The 17,044-nt window shown below is 42.3% G+C and overlaps 1 protein-coding gene across 2 annotated transcripts in view; it reads left to right on the top strand.

The window, feature by feature from the left end:
- dusp8a (dual specificity phosphatase 8a) overlaps positions 1–17,044 on the top strand; it is a 54,490-nt gene that overhangs the window by 9,053 nt on the left and 28,393 nt on the right. For both annotated transcript variants that reach the window (XM_072669458.1, XM_072669466.1), the window contains exons 2-3: positions 2,600–2,980; positions 13,118–13,256. In XM_072669458.1, coding sequence (XP_072525559.1) covers positions 2,750–2,980; positions 13,118–13,256 — 370 coding nt within the window. In that variant the 5' untranslated portion in view covers positions 2,600–2,749. The remainder of the gene's footprint in view (positions 1–2,599; positions 2,981–13,117; positions 13,257–17,044) is intronic.

Below are 17,044 nucleotides of genomic sequence, written 5' to 3' on the forward strand. Positions count from 1 at the left end.
TTGTTGGTCTGTCGCAATGTGACTTGTCTTCCACTCTGCCTCATTCACTCATATACACAACACACACTCTCCCTGCATGGTACTGCAGATTTTCTTGTCATAACATCACCCATTACCCCCCCACCCCCCACCCCCCCCCACCCCCCAGCCAACCAACACCACTCTCTGCAGAGAGGGAGAGACAGAGCGAGAGAGACTGACTGGCTGTGTATGGTGTATGTGGTGGACTGCTGTGATGCTGTATATGAAGGCAAAGCTGAAGCAGAAGCTTGTCCTCAGCTTCTGCTTATCCAGCAGCTCTATTGCACTGTAGTGCTTGTTATTGTCTGCCATGCTCGCCCTGCCCCGCTGCTCACTGAGGCACAATAATCGTTTTTAGCTCTCTTGAGGAAACTCTTAACACTCTAAGGAAGTATCTGTCTCCTTATAAGTCTCAATTCCAACCAGTTCCAACGTTAGTGGTGATCCCTGCCTGGATCACGAGAAAGCTTATCTCTCTACACTTTCTCTTTAGCTGTGCTTAAGTCTCCATTAGGAAGGGAGAGAAGGACGGAGCCAGCCAAAGGCATGTATTTTTTATGACTGGCGTGTTAGATGAGCTATAAGGCAGGCGAATGCTTTCTGATTGAGTGAAGCCCTTACTGGCCTACAAGACACTCCTCTCACATAGTTGCTTACTCCATTCAGAAACGTGTGAGTCACACTTGCATGACTTTTAGAGTGTGAGGTGACTATGAAACTTTAGTTTATCATCTTTCGGGGGAACCACACACTCACGGAGCCACTCTTGTTACTTGGCAGGACGTAAGTGCACTTGTCCCACGTATTGCCTTTGTCTGCCATCTTTATCTGGATAGCTGAGTAGAGTGAAGTGGTATCATAAGGAGCAGACAGAGTGGTGGTGGCCACTCCAGTAAAACCAAACGCTGTTAGCCAAGTTTAAGTGTCTGTTGGTGGCGTGCGCCTAGCAGTAAGTGGTGGGCTACATCCACCATTGATGGAAGAGCCTTCTGACTGTGTGCGATGCATGTCCCCTCAAAGAGAAACCCAGTAAAAAAATGAATCAGGTGATGGTACTGTATATTACCACCACTGAGGCCGGATCTTAATAAAAGCCAATAATATCATGTTTCTGATGCCTTCTTGAATGCATAGTATGCCGTTATGTGGCATGCAATACCTCCTAAACTCCAATCTTTTTCTTTTCGAATTCTATTGTTGATTTAGTAATGAAATACAGATAATTTCGACACTTATCTAGTAAGAGTTTAGACTTTTAAAAATGTGTTTTAGATCTAAATATATGTCTGTATATGTGCACACACACTTTTACCTTCATTACTGCTTTCATTCGTTTCAGAACACTTCACTTTTTGTTTTTCTGCAGAAATCTGCTGGGAGATGTTTCCACACCTCAGTCTCAGGGGTTGGAGCATTGTCTGCTCCTCAAGTAAGCCAAGTATAAATAAACCAAACTCATTTAATGACGTTAAGGTGGCCAGTCCGCCGTTCTGGGACCCCGAGCAGCTTCTTTGTTTGATTGGATTGAATGTTCTTTTTTTTTGTCTGTTTTCTTTCCTCCATCTAAGCTTGCTGTTCATCTCCTCATCCCTGCAGACCCACAGTGTTGAGTCGTCTTCTCACAGTGGAAGGATGGGCTGAAACATCTGTAGAAGGTGTCTGTTCTGAAGCGAGAGTGGAGCTTGATTTTCTTCTCTCGCTCGAAGATACAAGTTTTAAGTGCTGTTTATCTGATGGGCAGTTGTGGAAGTCTACCAGGTCTTGCGAGGTTATTTGAGGTTCCATTTGTTGCAGTCCAGTTTGTATTTCTTGTGATTTGGATTAACTTATCTAACCTCTTTTAGAATAATCTTATACCTAATGGCTGTTTTGGAACTGGACTGGAAAGGAATTAAATGAAGAATGATCTCTGATTCTGGCACAGGACTGACACTGTAGCAAAAATGCTGAAATGTTTAAGTGTGGTTTGCAGGCTGTGTTTCCTACTGTAACACTCGCCAGTAAGAGAGGAAAAAAATATGCACTGTCATCATGCAAATTTGTTATGAGAACTTTTGTTCACTCTGTATGGAAATCAGTTTGGCCATGCTCTGACTGCCACTGGGATAAGAATAGGCTTTCTAATACTAGCTGATGGGAGAGATGAGAGGAGTGCAAGCGTTTGGTGAAGTTATTGAAGCTGTAACGTGACAGTGTATGCGGTGCGGCCTGCTCATCAGGGAGCTTTGAAATTCCCTGAGCTTAATTTAGCCCACCTCTACTGGTTCCTGTTTCACGAGCAGGCAAACAAAAGCATTTCTAAATCCAACAACAAACGCACACGTACACTCATCTGTAGCTTAACATAATTCTGGTCGCTATTGTTTTCTTTCTTTTACCGACAAACCTTTGACAATGACTGCTCTTGTCAAACTCACATTGCTGGTGCATGCCATTTAATGACCTCATGTTTCTAAAGAACGTTGTGTGTGATGACGCTCTCTCTCTTTTTTTTGACCAGGAATCAAGAATGCGTGCAGCATTGCTTAGCTCATGTTTTTATTTCGTAGTTCCTAATTGTCCCCTTCTGTTTCCACAGAGAGCATGGCAGCCGTGAGGTCAGTCCCCAAGCTGCTGCTGCGGTGATCTGACCAGCCTGCCCTTCCCCCAGCCGCACCTCTGCCCCGGTCCTCCTCTGGGCGAGTGAGCCCCATCCGGAGCTGCGCTGCCTGGGCTCAGCAGCACCTCCATGGCGGGGGAGAAGGGCCGTCGCAGTGTCATGGACATCAAGCGTTTGGCCGGGCTGCTGCAGCGCGGGGCCGGCCGCCTGCTGGTCATTGACAGCCGCACCTTTTCCGAGTACAATGCCTCCCACGTGCACGGCGCCGTCAACGTCTGCTGCTCCAAGCTGGTGAAGAGGAGACTGCAGCAGGATAAGGTGTCAGTCACTGAGCTCCTGCAGCCCAATGGCAAGGTCAAGGTATGGCAGGAGTGTGAGATTGGAAATTCTGTCGTAGCAAAACCTTTTCTTTTTAAAGGAGAATCTGAGATTAACGAACAGAATAGTAATTAAGGTGATAAATACGATAAAGTAACTGTGAACTGTTTGACAACTGGTCCATCAGTTCTGAATGTTTACACAATGAAAAGAGAGATTTTCAAATGGTCTAAAAACATTAACAAGCATAGAAATGAGTTTTTTTGATACAACGGTGATCTAAGAAGTGCAGGGAGCTGTAGTTGAAACTTTTATCAACTTTCCTGTAGGGCTGTATTTTAACAAGATTCAAATTATTGCAATATGGTGATATATTTTTTACAGTATTGTAAAACATACTGTTACGATACTCAAACGTATTGATTTGGTATTACACTCTTAGTACACAGTGGCTGCCTTCAGTTTTCTTTGAACTTTCTTTGACCTTTTCACATTGCAATATTACAATGAATTATTGTTTACTTGCGAACACCCATTGAAGAGCCCCTCTTTTGGCACCCACCTGCAAAATAAAACAAATTCCTATGCGCGTACAGTATTTGACACTATCCTCATGGCAGCTTTGTAATTAAATGTAATTAGTAGTCTGCAAGTAGTTTGAGACATGAAAGCATGGGTGCAGTCTGATTCTAGTCCCCTGCTGAGGAGGTGCACTTGATCCTCCCAGTGTACTATATTTGGAGGAGCGCTGTAGGTTTATTGCTTATCAGTGGTTTAGAAATCGGACACTTGCACTTTCCATGACATCTGCATTGAATATGACATCATTTTTTCCACCCATGCGAGCTGGCATGCAAAGACTTTGTTTGTTAGGGGCTCAGTGAAACTGAAGGAACTTGGTGGGAAAACTCAAGCAGAAACATGTGTCATCAGAACGGCTCAAACTGTGGTAGCGTGTATGCACCCGATGAGCTCACGACCATGCTGAAAAAAGATCCGCAAGCAGGCCTACTTAGACAAAGCCTTGGCGCCCTGTGCATATATTGATTTATCGCACCATTAATCACATTACTGATGGGGAAATTGATTTGCATCATGGATTAATGCGTATATTAATATACATGCATATCATCAGTGGATATTTATGTATTTATAGGTTGCATGACTCATTCGTGCCGTTTCAGTGCAACACAGGCCTTTAAAATGGTACAGATCAGACTGCTGATCACTTTTCAGGTTCCTCATATTAAATTTTAAGCATGATTGCCTGACTTGCTGTGCATGCAGTCCACCTCATGCTTATCTGGTTAACCCATGTTCTTTTCGCAGTTCCTCTTTCTCCATTTCATCACTGACATAGACCCCAGGTGCAGGTGCCCCATTCTGCTAAAGAGCACGAAAGGCCTGTAAAACATATGTGCGAAGAATGGGGTCGTTTCACTATGTGCTTGCAGGATTAATTCCTCATCCATTAATCAAAATTGGTAACATTACAAGCACCACTTCCTCTTCTTCACCAACTACATTATTTTGGGTTACCTCACTTCTAAGAGCTAATGGCTAGCAGACGCTTGAGGAGGATTTGGCCTGGTGTATCGTGGTGTGCCGGCATAGGGCTTTGTTTGCCATTTGGTTCCCAAAGGGTAGCAGACCTTCTTCTTGGGCCTGATCTGCTGGCAGAGCCCTGTGCCACGTGAACGTAGCATAGTGGCAAGTCTTTTTCTTTCCGTGCTCCCTTCCCTCTCCCTGGCTGAGGCCTGGGGCTGGCTTGCCTGCATTATCTTCCTCAGTAAAGAGGATAATGCCTGTGATTAATGCAGGGCCTGGATAAAGCTGGAGCTATCTGGGTGTAGGGAGGGAGGTGGGACGGGGTGGACACTAGAGTCTCTTTGTTATTGGTTAAGCATGACATCATCCTCTTTTGTGTAGCCACTGGCAGAGCACAGGCTAGGCACGTGCAGTGCTTCTGTACAACCAACTGAACACCCTGATCCACCCCCCCACCCCCGCCATCCACCCGCTCAAGACTCCTGGCATGGCCCCGGGCGGCAGCCTCAGTACAACCAAAGGCCACCATGTAGTCCATTGTGAGGGTGAATAAAGGAAGGAAGTGAAAGAGGGCATAAATGGATGGGTAGCACACATCCACGCATAGATAATGGTGTGTCCCCCCTGGCACAATGCTAGGTCCACTTCAGATTACATCAGCGGAAGGCCCTGCTGAATTTGCCTAGCATGCTTTATAAATGGGTCAGTGTTAAGTACAGTAGATAGACCCAGCTAGCATTGAAGTACAAGAATAGGACTTCCTATGCTGCGACAAACCGGGCCATTTCTAAGCTCGTGGTAATCCCTGCTGCCGAATGTTCCATTGAGCTGCTATTGACAGATGGTTCAGTGGCCGCCTAGGGCGAAGGCAGACCGACAGGCTGGACTGTAGGACATACAGTCTGCACTACAGCCTAAAGAAAAAGGCCTTCGGGTAAGACAGGGACACAAAAGGCTTGAGAACTTGAAAGTGTGGCACTGGTTCATGACTAAGAGTAATACAAATGTGTTGCTTTAAGAGGCAGGTAGTAACTAATACAATACAGAACACATCATAGTGTTGTAAGGTCAGTGCCTTCACTCATGCCCTAATAAAATGGTGGAACAATTTTTAGCAATTTTGAAAAAACTATTTTATTTAAAGGGTGATCTAGATCATGTCTCCCTTTAAAATGCATTAGAGCAATGGTTCTGAAATCAATTCTTGAGGACCTCCATATGGTCCTTTATGCTCCTAGATTTTGCTCTATGCTGATATCCTAATATGAATGCCAGTACATAACCATTAATATAATGTAAACATTAGGACTATATTTATTATTAGCATTACATAGAAAAATATATGTATATATATGGATATATGTATATAGGAGTACAAAAGCAGTAAAATGTTCAAAAATGAATATTTAATAACGGTAGCCCAGCATCAACTGAACTGAGAATTTCCCCACTGTGGGACTAATAAAATGTTATCTTATCTTATTATGGATCTGAAGTTCACTGTAAAAAATGGTTTCTCTGTTTAACCTACAAACTTGGATTAACCGACAATTTAATTAGTTCTATATTTTATATTGAATATCTTATTCAAAGTTACTGTTTGATTTGAATAAACCTAGTTTAGTTATTTGTTTCCACATAAAGTGGTTTTTAGGTTTGGTCATTTTATATTGAGTGTGAGGTACCTGAGAACTGGTTTAAGACCCACTGCATTAGACAACTGCTTAGTAGTGACTTTAGTTATATGCTTTAGGTATATAAAATAAAGTGTTGGGTGATGCTGATATCTAATATTTTTCACATATGTATCTGCTAATGCTTTATAAAATGTATAAAATTATTCAATGATTTATAAAATGTGGAAACTGGGATTAAATCTATTATATTATCTGTACAGAAAATCAAAACATTTATTCTTGTTTTATAAAGCAGTCACGGTAGCCCATTGTTGCATAAACACTCTGCTTCTGGGGTTCATTAAATTGCTAAAATATTGTTTTGAACTCCAGTAATATCATGAATCCTTAAATAAACACAGATTATGTGGGACAGGTGTGGCTCATTAGGGTTAGATCTTAAAAATATTCTGTAGAAGATGCCCAAGTGGCAAGTTGGTGACTCAGTATCTATAAATAAATCCCTTTTTCAAAGGGATTCCATGCTCTCAAGACTAAAACCAGGCTCTGTCCTGGAGCACCTGAAACAAGTTGCTCCAAGACGAAGTTGCTTTCTCACGGTGCTCTGTAAAACAGCAAGAAACGTGCTTCCCATCATCTCTTGTGTGAAAGATTCTGGGGTTAAAAAATAGCCTACCAGAAATCAGGAGTTAGTCTCAAGTGACCGAATATGAATCACATTTTAACGCACAAGGCCAGAACAGAATCCACTAGCTATGATAAATGGCTGCTGTTTCTGCCTCTCAGGTGAAATTTGACACATGCTTTGTTGGCTTAGATCCACTGAGCCGTCCTCAGAGCACACACCAGAGGGACAGGAGACAGAGCTGTCAACATGTTAAAATGTAACGAACGTGCTCAGGGAAACCCAAACTGCGCAGGTCAAGAGTGCTGACTGCACGACCGTATATCTTAATGCTGTCACTAAATCACATCTCGCTGGCAGGTTGTGTGTGTGTATATGTGTATATATATATATACACATATATAAACCAAATGGATTTTCTTTTTTTTGTAATGCTGCTGATGTCACTGCAGCTGCAACTACACTGTCTAAATATATGATGGATCCTTCTGGTCTGTCACATAGGTTACTCCTAATTTGGAGACCATCCTACCTGCAGCCGCGTTCTTAGCTGATATTCAGCAGCTAGTGCACATGAACGTGCATATGAAACTGGAAGGACTTGCTGATCCTGAATCATACTTGTTCTAAGAAGGTTCATTACTGTGTTCATTACTTATTAACCCCAGTGGTGCTCATGGATATGTACCTGCTGTTCTTACTTATCAGTGAAGTACATGCATGTAGGTAATGAGTTGGAGATGGGCTGTATGATCAGTGTTCAAGCACTGGTGCACTCGCCAGATTCTAGGGCTTTTACATATTTAAATGTGGGGACCTTTGGTCTTCATTTTAACACTATTGAGAGATGTTATTAACATAACTAAACAAATAAAACTGAAAAAATGGGGGCTTTGGGTGGTCTAATGTGCTACCACTATGGCCCGGGGGTCACAAGTTAATTTCTCAATCATGCCGTTTTGTCATCAGCGGCCAGAGAGCGAGAAAGCCATGCTCTCTTGAGGTGGGTAGATGACTCTCTCTCCCCTCATTACTCCCGAGGCGATGTTGGCCGGCACAGGCGTATATTAGTTGGTTGGTTGGAGCTGGGGACCCGGCGTTTTCCTAAAAGCCGCATCAATGCCATAGGACAGGTGCTAGGTTCTTACCCTCCTAGTGTCGGTAACATTACTATTGTTAGGGCGAGTTATGAACATCACTATGAACACAACAAATTAAAAATGATATTATGAAGTATTAGCTTATTATATAAGTGGCTCAGGTTTGAAAATCTGCTGCTCTTGTTGACTGTGTTGAGCTAATACAGTAATGGTCAGACTTAAACAGTTCTTAAAATAGTGGAAATGGGGAAGTCCCAGAGGGGAGATGGCAAGTTGATGAGGGCTGGTTAAAAATGGTACTGAAATAAAGACTCACTTGACCAAAAACCTTCCAGCTGTTTAGTCACTAGTTGATTTACAGCAGTGGTTCCTGGATGACCCCCTGTCCTGCACATTTTAGTGTTTTTCCTCCTCCCAACACACCTGATCCGAACCTTTCTTGAGTTGAAGTGGGTCGCATTACAGCAGAACACCACAAAACATATGCAGGACAGGAGATCAGGACCAGGTTTGAAAGTCTGTAACTTAGAGGCTACACATTTGCTAGATTTTTCTGTTGTTTTTGTTCATGCTGTTATTTTTGCGACTTGTGTTAGGTGATCTCGGCACAACAGTCCATAGTGTTATGTACTTGAGTGTGCATCACAGTTGTACTGGCTTCGTGTCAGTGGTCTTACAGGTGCCCTAGCAGGGTTCTCCACTCTAGGGCTAGAAGGGTGGGCAGTGTGTGTTTGCTGCACAGCTGATGGTCAGTGCAGATAGCAGCAAGGCGGCAGGGGCCGTGGCCTGGGTGATGTGAGCTGGTGCTTGGGGAGGCACGTCTGAATAATGCAGATGGCTTGTGCAGCATGGGGCTGTTCTGGGTTTCTCCTGTCATCTCCTGGCATTTCATATTTTTCTAATAGGGCTTTGTGGTGTGGACAAAAGGTCATAGTGTGAAAATATTGCTGCTATATATTTTATAAATACACTTTGTGCAGTCTAGTGTACTGTGCTGGAGTTTTACGCACCTTTTACGAAAACGCTCCTTATCTGGGCAGTAAGTGTTTCTTGCTCAGTAAAACACTAATATTAGTTTAAATACAAATTAAAAATGAGTACAAAAAGTAGTGGCGTCACATCAATGTGTTCAATAAAACATTCGTAATGCTCTCCTCATGGGAGTCAAGTATTATTTATAGTCCAACAACTGGTTTGGTATATCTGTGCTTAAATATGTGAAGTCAGGTGAGCTTTGTTCATCAAACTAGCTTTCTTCAAAATGATAACTTCTCATTGCTTTTTACTGCATCTGTGTTTACTTATATCTGTGTTAGTGTGATCTGGTGTTTGTTCAAGTAAAAACACTCTCATTGCTGGTTAAATGGTTTCAGATATTGTGCTTGGGTGTCTAAAACCTCTGCACAGTACTCTGTACTGTATGTATATATATGCTTATATATTACTCTATGTATATATTGCAAAATGTAACCATAACCATAGCTATAGCCCTTTGTGATCTTGTTATTAAAAGATCAATATTGCTATAACTAAGAAACAGTACATTAAGAATTGATATATTGGGCACCCCTGATCTCCACATCTCCTACTTCTCTAAACACTATTGTGTTTTCTGTTCTTTAGTGTTTCAAGCAGGACAATATTTAGATAGACTTTTGCAATTGCTGTGAGTTTTGATGCAGTTTTACTGTTTTGTTAGACACTTTTGTTTTACATTTATGGTGCTAGAGTACTAGCGTCAGGGGCAGTTTGCTCTGTGTGAGAAAGCACCACTAAAGGGTGTGCCATAAGGAAACAAGTTATTTTTGTTAGCGAGAATGTCACATTAAATAAACTCATCACACGTAATATAGAAGGCCTGTTTCTCCGCATGGGCGGTGCGAGTTTTTGTTTTCTTTGTTTGGTGTGCTTTTACCTCTGAAACGGCAAGAAAATCTATACATAGGCCCACACTTCAGTAGTTCGCGAGTAACATAACTTGCATACTAGTTTCATTGTGTTTTCCAAATTGCTCATAGTAGTTAAGAATGAACTGGAGTAACCTGCAGTTAACGTGGATGAATTATGAACTCTTATGTGGTGAGGTTTGTGGTTATGAATAAGCCTTTGCAAGAAATGTGTCATCATATATAGGTTTAAAATATGAGTCAAGTCTAATCATCTGTCCAGTGCTGATCTTTTCCAGGTTCCTTTACAATTCAGATATGATAACATACCGATAGCGTTGTTCTGCGTCTGCAGGGGGACCCTTTTCGTTGAAGTGTTTGCATAATGAAACCTGCACCCGTCCTCGTGAACTGAATCGTTACCTCTGACTGTTTTTGCTCAGACTACCCTTCTCTTTCCTCATGGGTGTGTTCTCTGGTAGGTAAGCCAGATTCGGACGGTAGGCTGAGCCACAGAGAGGCTGTAATCCCCAGGTGATGATGTCACCCACTGGATTTAGCTCTCATCCAATTAAGGTGGAACACCTTGTTCAGCCGGTGGGTGGGGTGCAGGGCGTTGTGTAGGGGAGAGGGTCAGCAGCTGACAGCTGCTGATACCAGTAGGCAGTTAGGTGTAAAGAAAGGAGGCTTTGGTGTAGAATACTGGCTCAGAAGAAGGTCTGTTCAACCTGCTGTCATTCAGTTCCTATTTATATTCAGTTTTTAAATTATGCATTAATTTATCTATTTTTAGTACTGTCAAAAAAACTTCACATGGAGTGAAGTCACTGAAGTTAAGTTAAATTGAATCTAGATTATGTGTCTCTTCTAGGCTTGCTGGAGTGAATGTAAAAAAAATAATTAATAATAAAGGTGGACCATAGAGAGTTTTCTTGTGGTATGCATTATGTACTATGATATGATATTTAGTTTTCCTGAGGTTTTCTAGTTGGAACTGACAAAATGCACCAGCCAGTATGGTATCCCTACATGTAAGACTGTGCGTTAGTGTAATTAGATTACTACTATTATTATTATTATTATTATTATTATTATGAGATGCCATAAAACCACTTTTTTTCTTTCCAGTAATGATATTGAGTGTGAACTGTTAAGTATTATCTGATATTTTGTCTTAAATACTGTTTTTATTTTAATTGAGGTACTTAAGATAAGCATCTAAAAGCAGACTATCATTCTCAAACTACTCAAACACTCGACTTCCCCCAGGAACAAACACACCTAACATCACATCACAGTGGGAATGTGTGCAAATATTAAATCAGATCCATTTTTTTCCCAGTTCAATATCCAGTCTACAGTCACCTGCTTATATCAGCCCGATGCCTGATGCCAATAACCTTTGATACTAATGTGCTATCTCTAGTCAAAATAAGATATATAAGATATACTGAAATCCAAACTACTTATTACTATGTGGTTTTCTGCAGTTACGTCAGAATAGTTGTCATTCATAAACTCTTTATGATTGGTCTAAATCTTTTTACATGCATGTAGGCAATATCCCTAATACATACCATGACCTAATCAATCACAATACCATATTGTCGAATTGCCCACCCCCAGTTCAGAGCTGGCTGTGCCACAGTGCGCTAGACAGAGACTGTTTGGTAATCTGGCACCTGTGTCTGACCTTGGGCTGATGACATCACCTGAGGGGCAATCTGCCAATCTGCAGCCGATAAGGCTGCTGTGTAAGCACAGACACACACATTCACACACTGGATTATTATTTACTGTCAGGCGCACTTCGTATTGATTTGTGAGGGAGCATGACATGCTGTCTTCTGCTCAGTGTAGCTCAGAGTTCAGTATTACGGTTAGGCTGAAGGTTCAGGTAAATGTAATACACCCTCTTAATTTTCAACAGAAGTGAATGTACAAAGATTTTATTCCAATAATTGGAGCATTTCTATTGGTCCATTCATTATAAAATACTGACTTAATGTAAAGAACAACTGCCAGATTCACATTAAGCCATAAAGTGAGTGAATACTCAGAGATCTGACTGTAAACACATTAAAAGATATTTCAGTTTCTAATGTAGTAATTAAATCCTCTCCTTCTTCTCTCTATCCCCTCTCTCTCCCCTATTTTCTGTGCATCTCCTCTCTCTCTTGTCTCCCTCTCTCCTCTTTATCTTTGTCTCTTTATCTGTTCTTTTTTCTCCTTTCTTTCTCTCTCTAATTCTCTCGCCATCCTTTTTTTCTTCTTTCTCCCTCTTCTATTATTATTTTCTATATTATAATTTTTTCCTCCTCTCTCTCTCTCTCTCTCTCTCTCTCTCTCTCTCTCTCTCTCTCTCTCTCTCTCTCTCTCTCTCTACTGTGTCTCTTCGTTATTATACAGAGTCACTCTAGAGCAGCTCTGGCTGATGGTCACGTGATTAAAAACTGCCTGACAACATCTAGACAGCCAGCCTCGCGTGTAGCCTCACACTGCCTTACACTGCACCACACACACACACACACACACACACTCTGCACACTGAGACTGCCCAGTGTCACATACAAGCACGTTACACGCACAACTGCTTGAAAAGTGCATCCGTGCGTGTAACCTTTAAATTAAGCTTATTCCACACACCAACACACTGCAGTCAGATTTAACTCCCACACTCTCAGACCACTCCCTCACATCCTGCAGTGTTTCTTGAATTACGGGAGAGAGATCGAGTGATGATTAAGTGATCTAGGGATAGATGGCTAGAGGGATAGACGAACTGATTGAGGGATAGACAGACTGATAAAGGGATAGATGCATAGACAGACTGTTGGGGCAATTTATCACTGATAGATGGATAGAATGATAAGTAGAGGAATAGAGGGCTGGTGGAGAGGTAGGTGGAGAGAAGGATAAATAGAGGGATAGGCTGACTGATAGAGGGAAAGACAGACTAGAGGGTTAGACAGATAGATAGCGGGATCGCAGGATAGATGCATAGATAGAAGAATAGACAGATTGATAAGGATAGATGGATGGGAGTATGGATAAAGGGAAAGAGGGATAGATAGAGGGATAAATAAATACATTGACTGAGGGATAAATTAATAAATTGACAGAGGCACAGGTAGAGGGGTAAAGGGATATGTGGATAGACGATATGTATGGACAGAGGGATAAAAGGGGGATAGATGGATAGCTAGATTTATGGCTGGATAAATGCATACTTACTATAGACACATGGATAGATGGATAAGTAACTAAATAATACATATAGATAGATCTATACATATAGATAGAATTTAGACTGTTTGGTTTTCATGATGTGTTCTGGGGTGTAACCTGTGTGTGTGTGTGTGTGTGTGTGTCTGCGTGTGCAGGTTGATCTGGGCAGGAGACAGGAGGTGGTGGTCTATGACCAGAGCACTAAGGACGCTGGTCAACTTTCCAGAGATGGCTTTGTCCACATCCTCCTGAGCAAGCTGGATGGAACGTTCCACAAAGTGTCTCTGCTTACAGGTAATGACCCTGCACTGCACTTTAACCTTCTAACACTGTCAGTGAGGATCTGAGTCTCAACAATGCAGAGCAGTTTGTGGTCTTCACCAACAGAGGGCGCTGCTTGCACCATGTCTCACATATGTTTCTTGTACACTTGATCTTTTTCTGTCTCTTTCGTTCTCTGTCTCTTTTCGTCTCTCTCTCTTGTGCAGAACTTATCACTTTACATCTCTGTACCCGAATCTCTCTCTCTCTCTCTCTCTCTCTCTCTCTCTCATCCCCTCACACTTCTTGCACAAGCGGCCCTCACACAGAGGTGCCTGATTTGAGGCCTTGATAATTGTTCCTAACATGCATTTGTCAGAAAGAACTCTGCTTGTTCTCAGCTTTGAACTCTCTGTGGTCTAGTAGCACTGCACTGGTTAGATGTTTCTCCTCTGATGTCATTACTGTCTAATAATACACTCTGAGACAGAAGCTCTGATACAGCTGCTGGTGCTTCTATACATCAGCAGCTTAATTGTCTGTTTTTCTGCCGTTGTCTAGTTCATCTGTGCATTCTGGCTCAGATTTTAAGTTGAATTTTGAAAGTAGAATTTAAAGTGTGTTCCAGTGTTGATTCCCATTTCTTTCTGTTCCTCTACATCACAGGACAACAGCATTTAGAAAGCTCCTTAAAAGCGTCCCTCCTAATTACTGAATTCAGCTACTTTAAGGTGCACCTGTTCCTAATGCTGGTGTTCAGTGGGTCACTCTGGGGTAGCTGCACATGAGCATGCACCATGCCTAATGCCTTGCATCAAATACAGGGGTAGAACATCCACCTGCACTGGGCTGTGGAGCAGTGGGACTGTGTTCTCTGGAGTGATGGAGCTACATCCAGTACCTTTGGGATGAGTTGGAGTGGGGTTTGTGATCCAAAGATCAGTACTTGATCTGACTAATGCTCCCGTGACTGAATACAGTCAAAACCCTTACATCATTGTTCCTACATCTAATATAAAGCCTTTCCAGAAGACCAGAGGCATTAGTTTCCTGACTTCTGAGAAAACATTGACGTAGGTTTCTGCACACCTTTTGGTAATACAGTGTTATTGCATATGTATCATACTGTACTTAAAGGTGCTAAAGAAGGCATTTACGGTTGTAGAGATTGTAGCTGGTTAGCTTTTAGCCTTATCCCTAGTTAAACCCCCCTGGGTTTGGCTTTTTCGAGTCTTACTGGTAAAAAAAGTAATAGTACTCTTCCTTCTGATATGTATTTAGCTCCAGCTCCAGGGAGCAGACGATGGAGAGAAGAGATGATAACAAGATAGCATTAGCTTTTAGCTTAGTGTGGATTCCTGTTTGCTCCCCTCAGCTTTTGCTTCGTCACAATGCCGAGTTTGAGCTCCTCTTCTGTGGTCACTGGCACAGGAACAGCTGCGGTCACGAGGCCTGGTTTACATAGCAACCCGTATTCCCATAGCTAGCAGAGTCTGCTGGTGATGTGCTGCTCTGCAGTAGGAGCTACATCGTATTCATTCTCCTGAAGATGTGTTTTACCGCCTTTCCAGCTTTGACTAAGGATTTTGCTTGTAGGCTGGGTGTATGTAGATTTTTAGGGTGTAAATGTAAGTCAGGACTTACAAAAACAATTTGAGGTTTTGGAATTGGCCTGTTTTCCAGCTTTGTTTTGGTTTCACCCGATTTTCCTTTGAACAGTGTTTGAGCCTCATGGTATATCAGTTCCATGTGCCACACTCTCATTGTTCAACTATGCCAAGAAAAATACAACTTGACATTCTAGGGCCCCTTTAATGCTACTTCGGCATGAATATCTGTATGCCATGAAGTTCTGGGGTTGTTTGACCACCGCAAGATGAACCCAGAGTTGTTCTTAGATTACAAGTCAGAAATGATGATATTACTAGCACATAACGGAACAAATATACACACTCAAAACCTTACACATTTCAGTCTACAGAAGAAATCTGCCCAGCATCAGGGTCTAATAAAGCCTTTATTCTACAGGCTTTTGCGCACACTCAGCTTTTTAATTATTACTGCTGTGGAATGTTGATATATTTTGTCACAGTGGGCAACTTTTCAGATGTGTGAAGTCCATATAAAGCTCACAGCCAGCAGTTTCCTCTGTGAAAGCTTAAAGCTTTTTTTTTTGCTTTCTCAAAGCTTCCCCGCTCCAAATATGTCACAACTGGAAAGGAAGCCAAAGCTGTTTCAATCAGGATTTGGAGAAATTTTGGAAACTGGGAACCGGCTTCCACAAATGTTTAATGAGGTCCCCTCACCCACACTCACCTCGTCACTCTCAATGTGGAGATTATGTCTTCCAAGCCAGCCTGTTATAATGATGCACTTGCGTCCCTTCCTGGTAAGCCCCCTCGAAACCATCCGATTCTTAATTTGTCACACTTAACACCCAAAGCCCTGCTCTTTCTGTGCTTTCTTTCTGTCTGAGGCCAAGACAGCAGCCTGTGTTTTCCCCCGCTGTGCTTTGCCTGTCTAAATTAAGACATATTACAGAGCGGAATCACACTTATTCTGTTCTGATAGCCGCCGTTTCCACGACGACGGAGCCAGATAATCTCCAGAGGTGAGAGCCAATAGGCCGGGATGGGGCGGCGTGGAAGCCTGTGGAAAAAATGAGGTCAATGGAAGTCAATGGTAGCCTCAGTTGGCTTCCAGCTTTTTTTTTTTTTTTTGGGGGGGGGGGGCATGGCCTAGTTTTAACCACTCTAAACCAGTCTGGCTGTGTGTGAAGGCCTGTTCATGAAGAGGGAAGCCCCTGCCCTGCCCTGTGCAGGATGTCCCTGAGCTAGTAGCCATTCATTTGCTCCAAACTCCAGTGATCTTCCCAACACTGCTTCAGATTTGGAGTGAACATGCTGATTTGATTAGGGCCACATTAAGGGCTATTTGGATGACAAACACCTCTTTCTCGTCTTTGATGTAAAGCATGAAAGGGAGGCTGACGTAATGGTGGTGAATGGGTCCAGTTTAGTGTTTGTGGGCTTGTGTGTGTGCTGTGTATTAGGCTTTGTGCAGACCACACGGCACTTTTTCACTGTGGCAGCTATGTTGTGCGTCAGTGCACACTCTGCTAATCAGTTCTTTCTGCTACTGCCTTTGGACTGGCCTGTTAACTGTCCTAAATCCCCTAAGGCGTGTTTGACTTGAACTACCTCTTCTTACAGTTTAATTATTTCTTGCTGAGAGACGTTTTGGCAGAAGTGTGGATTCTAAACAGCTGTGGCCTGCAACTGCTTTGTATCTTACATTTTTTTTTATTATTATTAAGCCAAGTCAAGGGACAATAGTTTTTTTTTTTTAAATCGGACCCATCCGATCCTGACCAGGAAAAAGCAAATAGGAAGATGGATGCAATATGCCAGCATTTTTTTTTCAACCTAATTACCATTTGTAGTGTCCATTATACAGTCGACTTACTGTAGACAGTAATTTCCTGTACTGACAATTCGGCAGCCAATTGGTACCTCTTTAAGCTGCAAATAGAAATTAGGTTGAAAACTGCTGTTTTTACTGTCTACAGCTGTACATCTCTCCACACTTTAATGCCAAGTATCAAGTTTTTATGTTTATTCTTCTTTGAAGGCTCCATCGCTCCAGAGAACACAGTTTTACAGCTCCACAGCCCAGTGCTGAGGGAATTTATACCCCTCTATTACATACATTTGGCATTGGCTATAGTGTCCCTTGTCCTAGAGTGAGTTCTTTAGCACGAGCACTTTTGCAGTTTGGTAGTATTCTGTATCTTTTGTCCTATTTACGGCATTTTAGGGATG

The sequence above is a fragment of the Salminus brasiliensis genome, chromosome 2 (assembly GCF_030463535.1).
Source record: "Salminus brasiliensis chromosome 2, fSalBra1.hap2, whole genome shotgun sequence".
Lineage (NCBI taxonomy): Eukaryota > Metazoa > Chordata > Actinopteri > Characiformes > Bryconidae > Salminus > Salminus brasiliensis.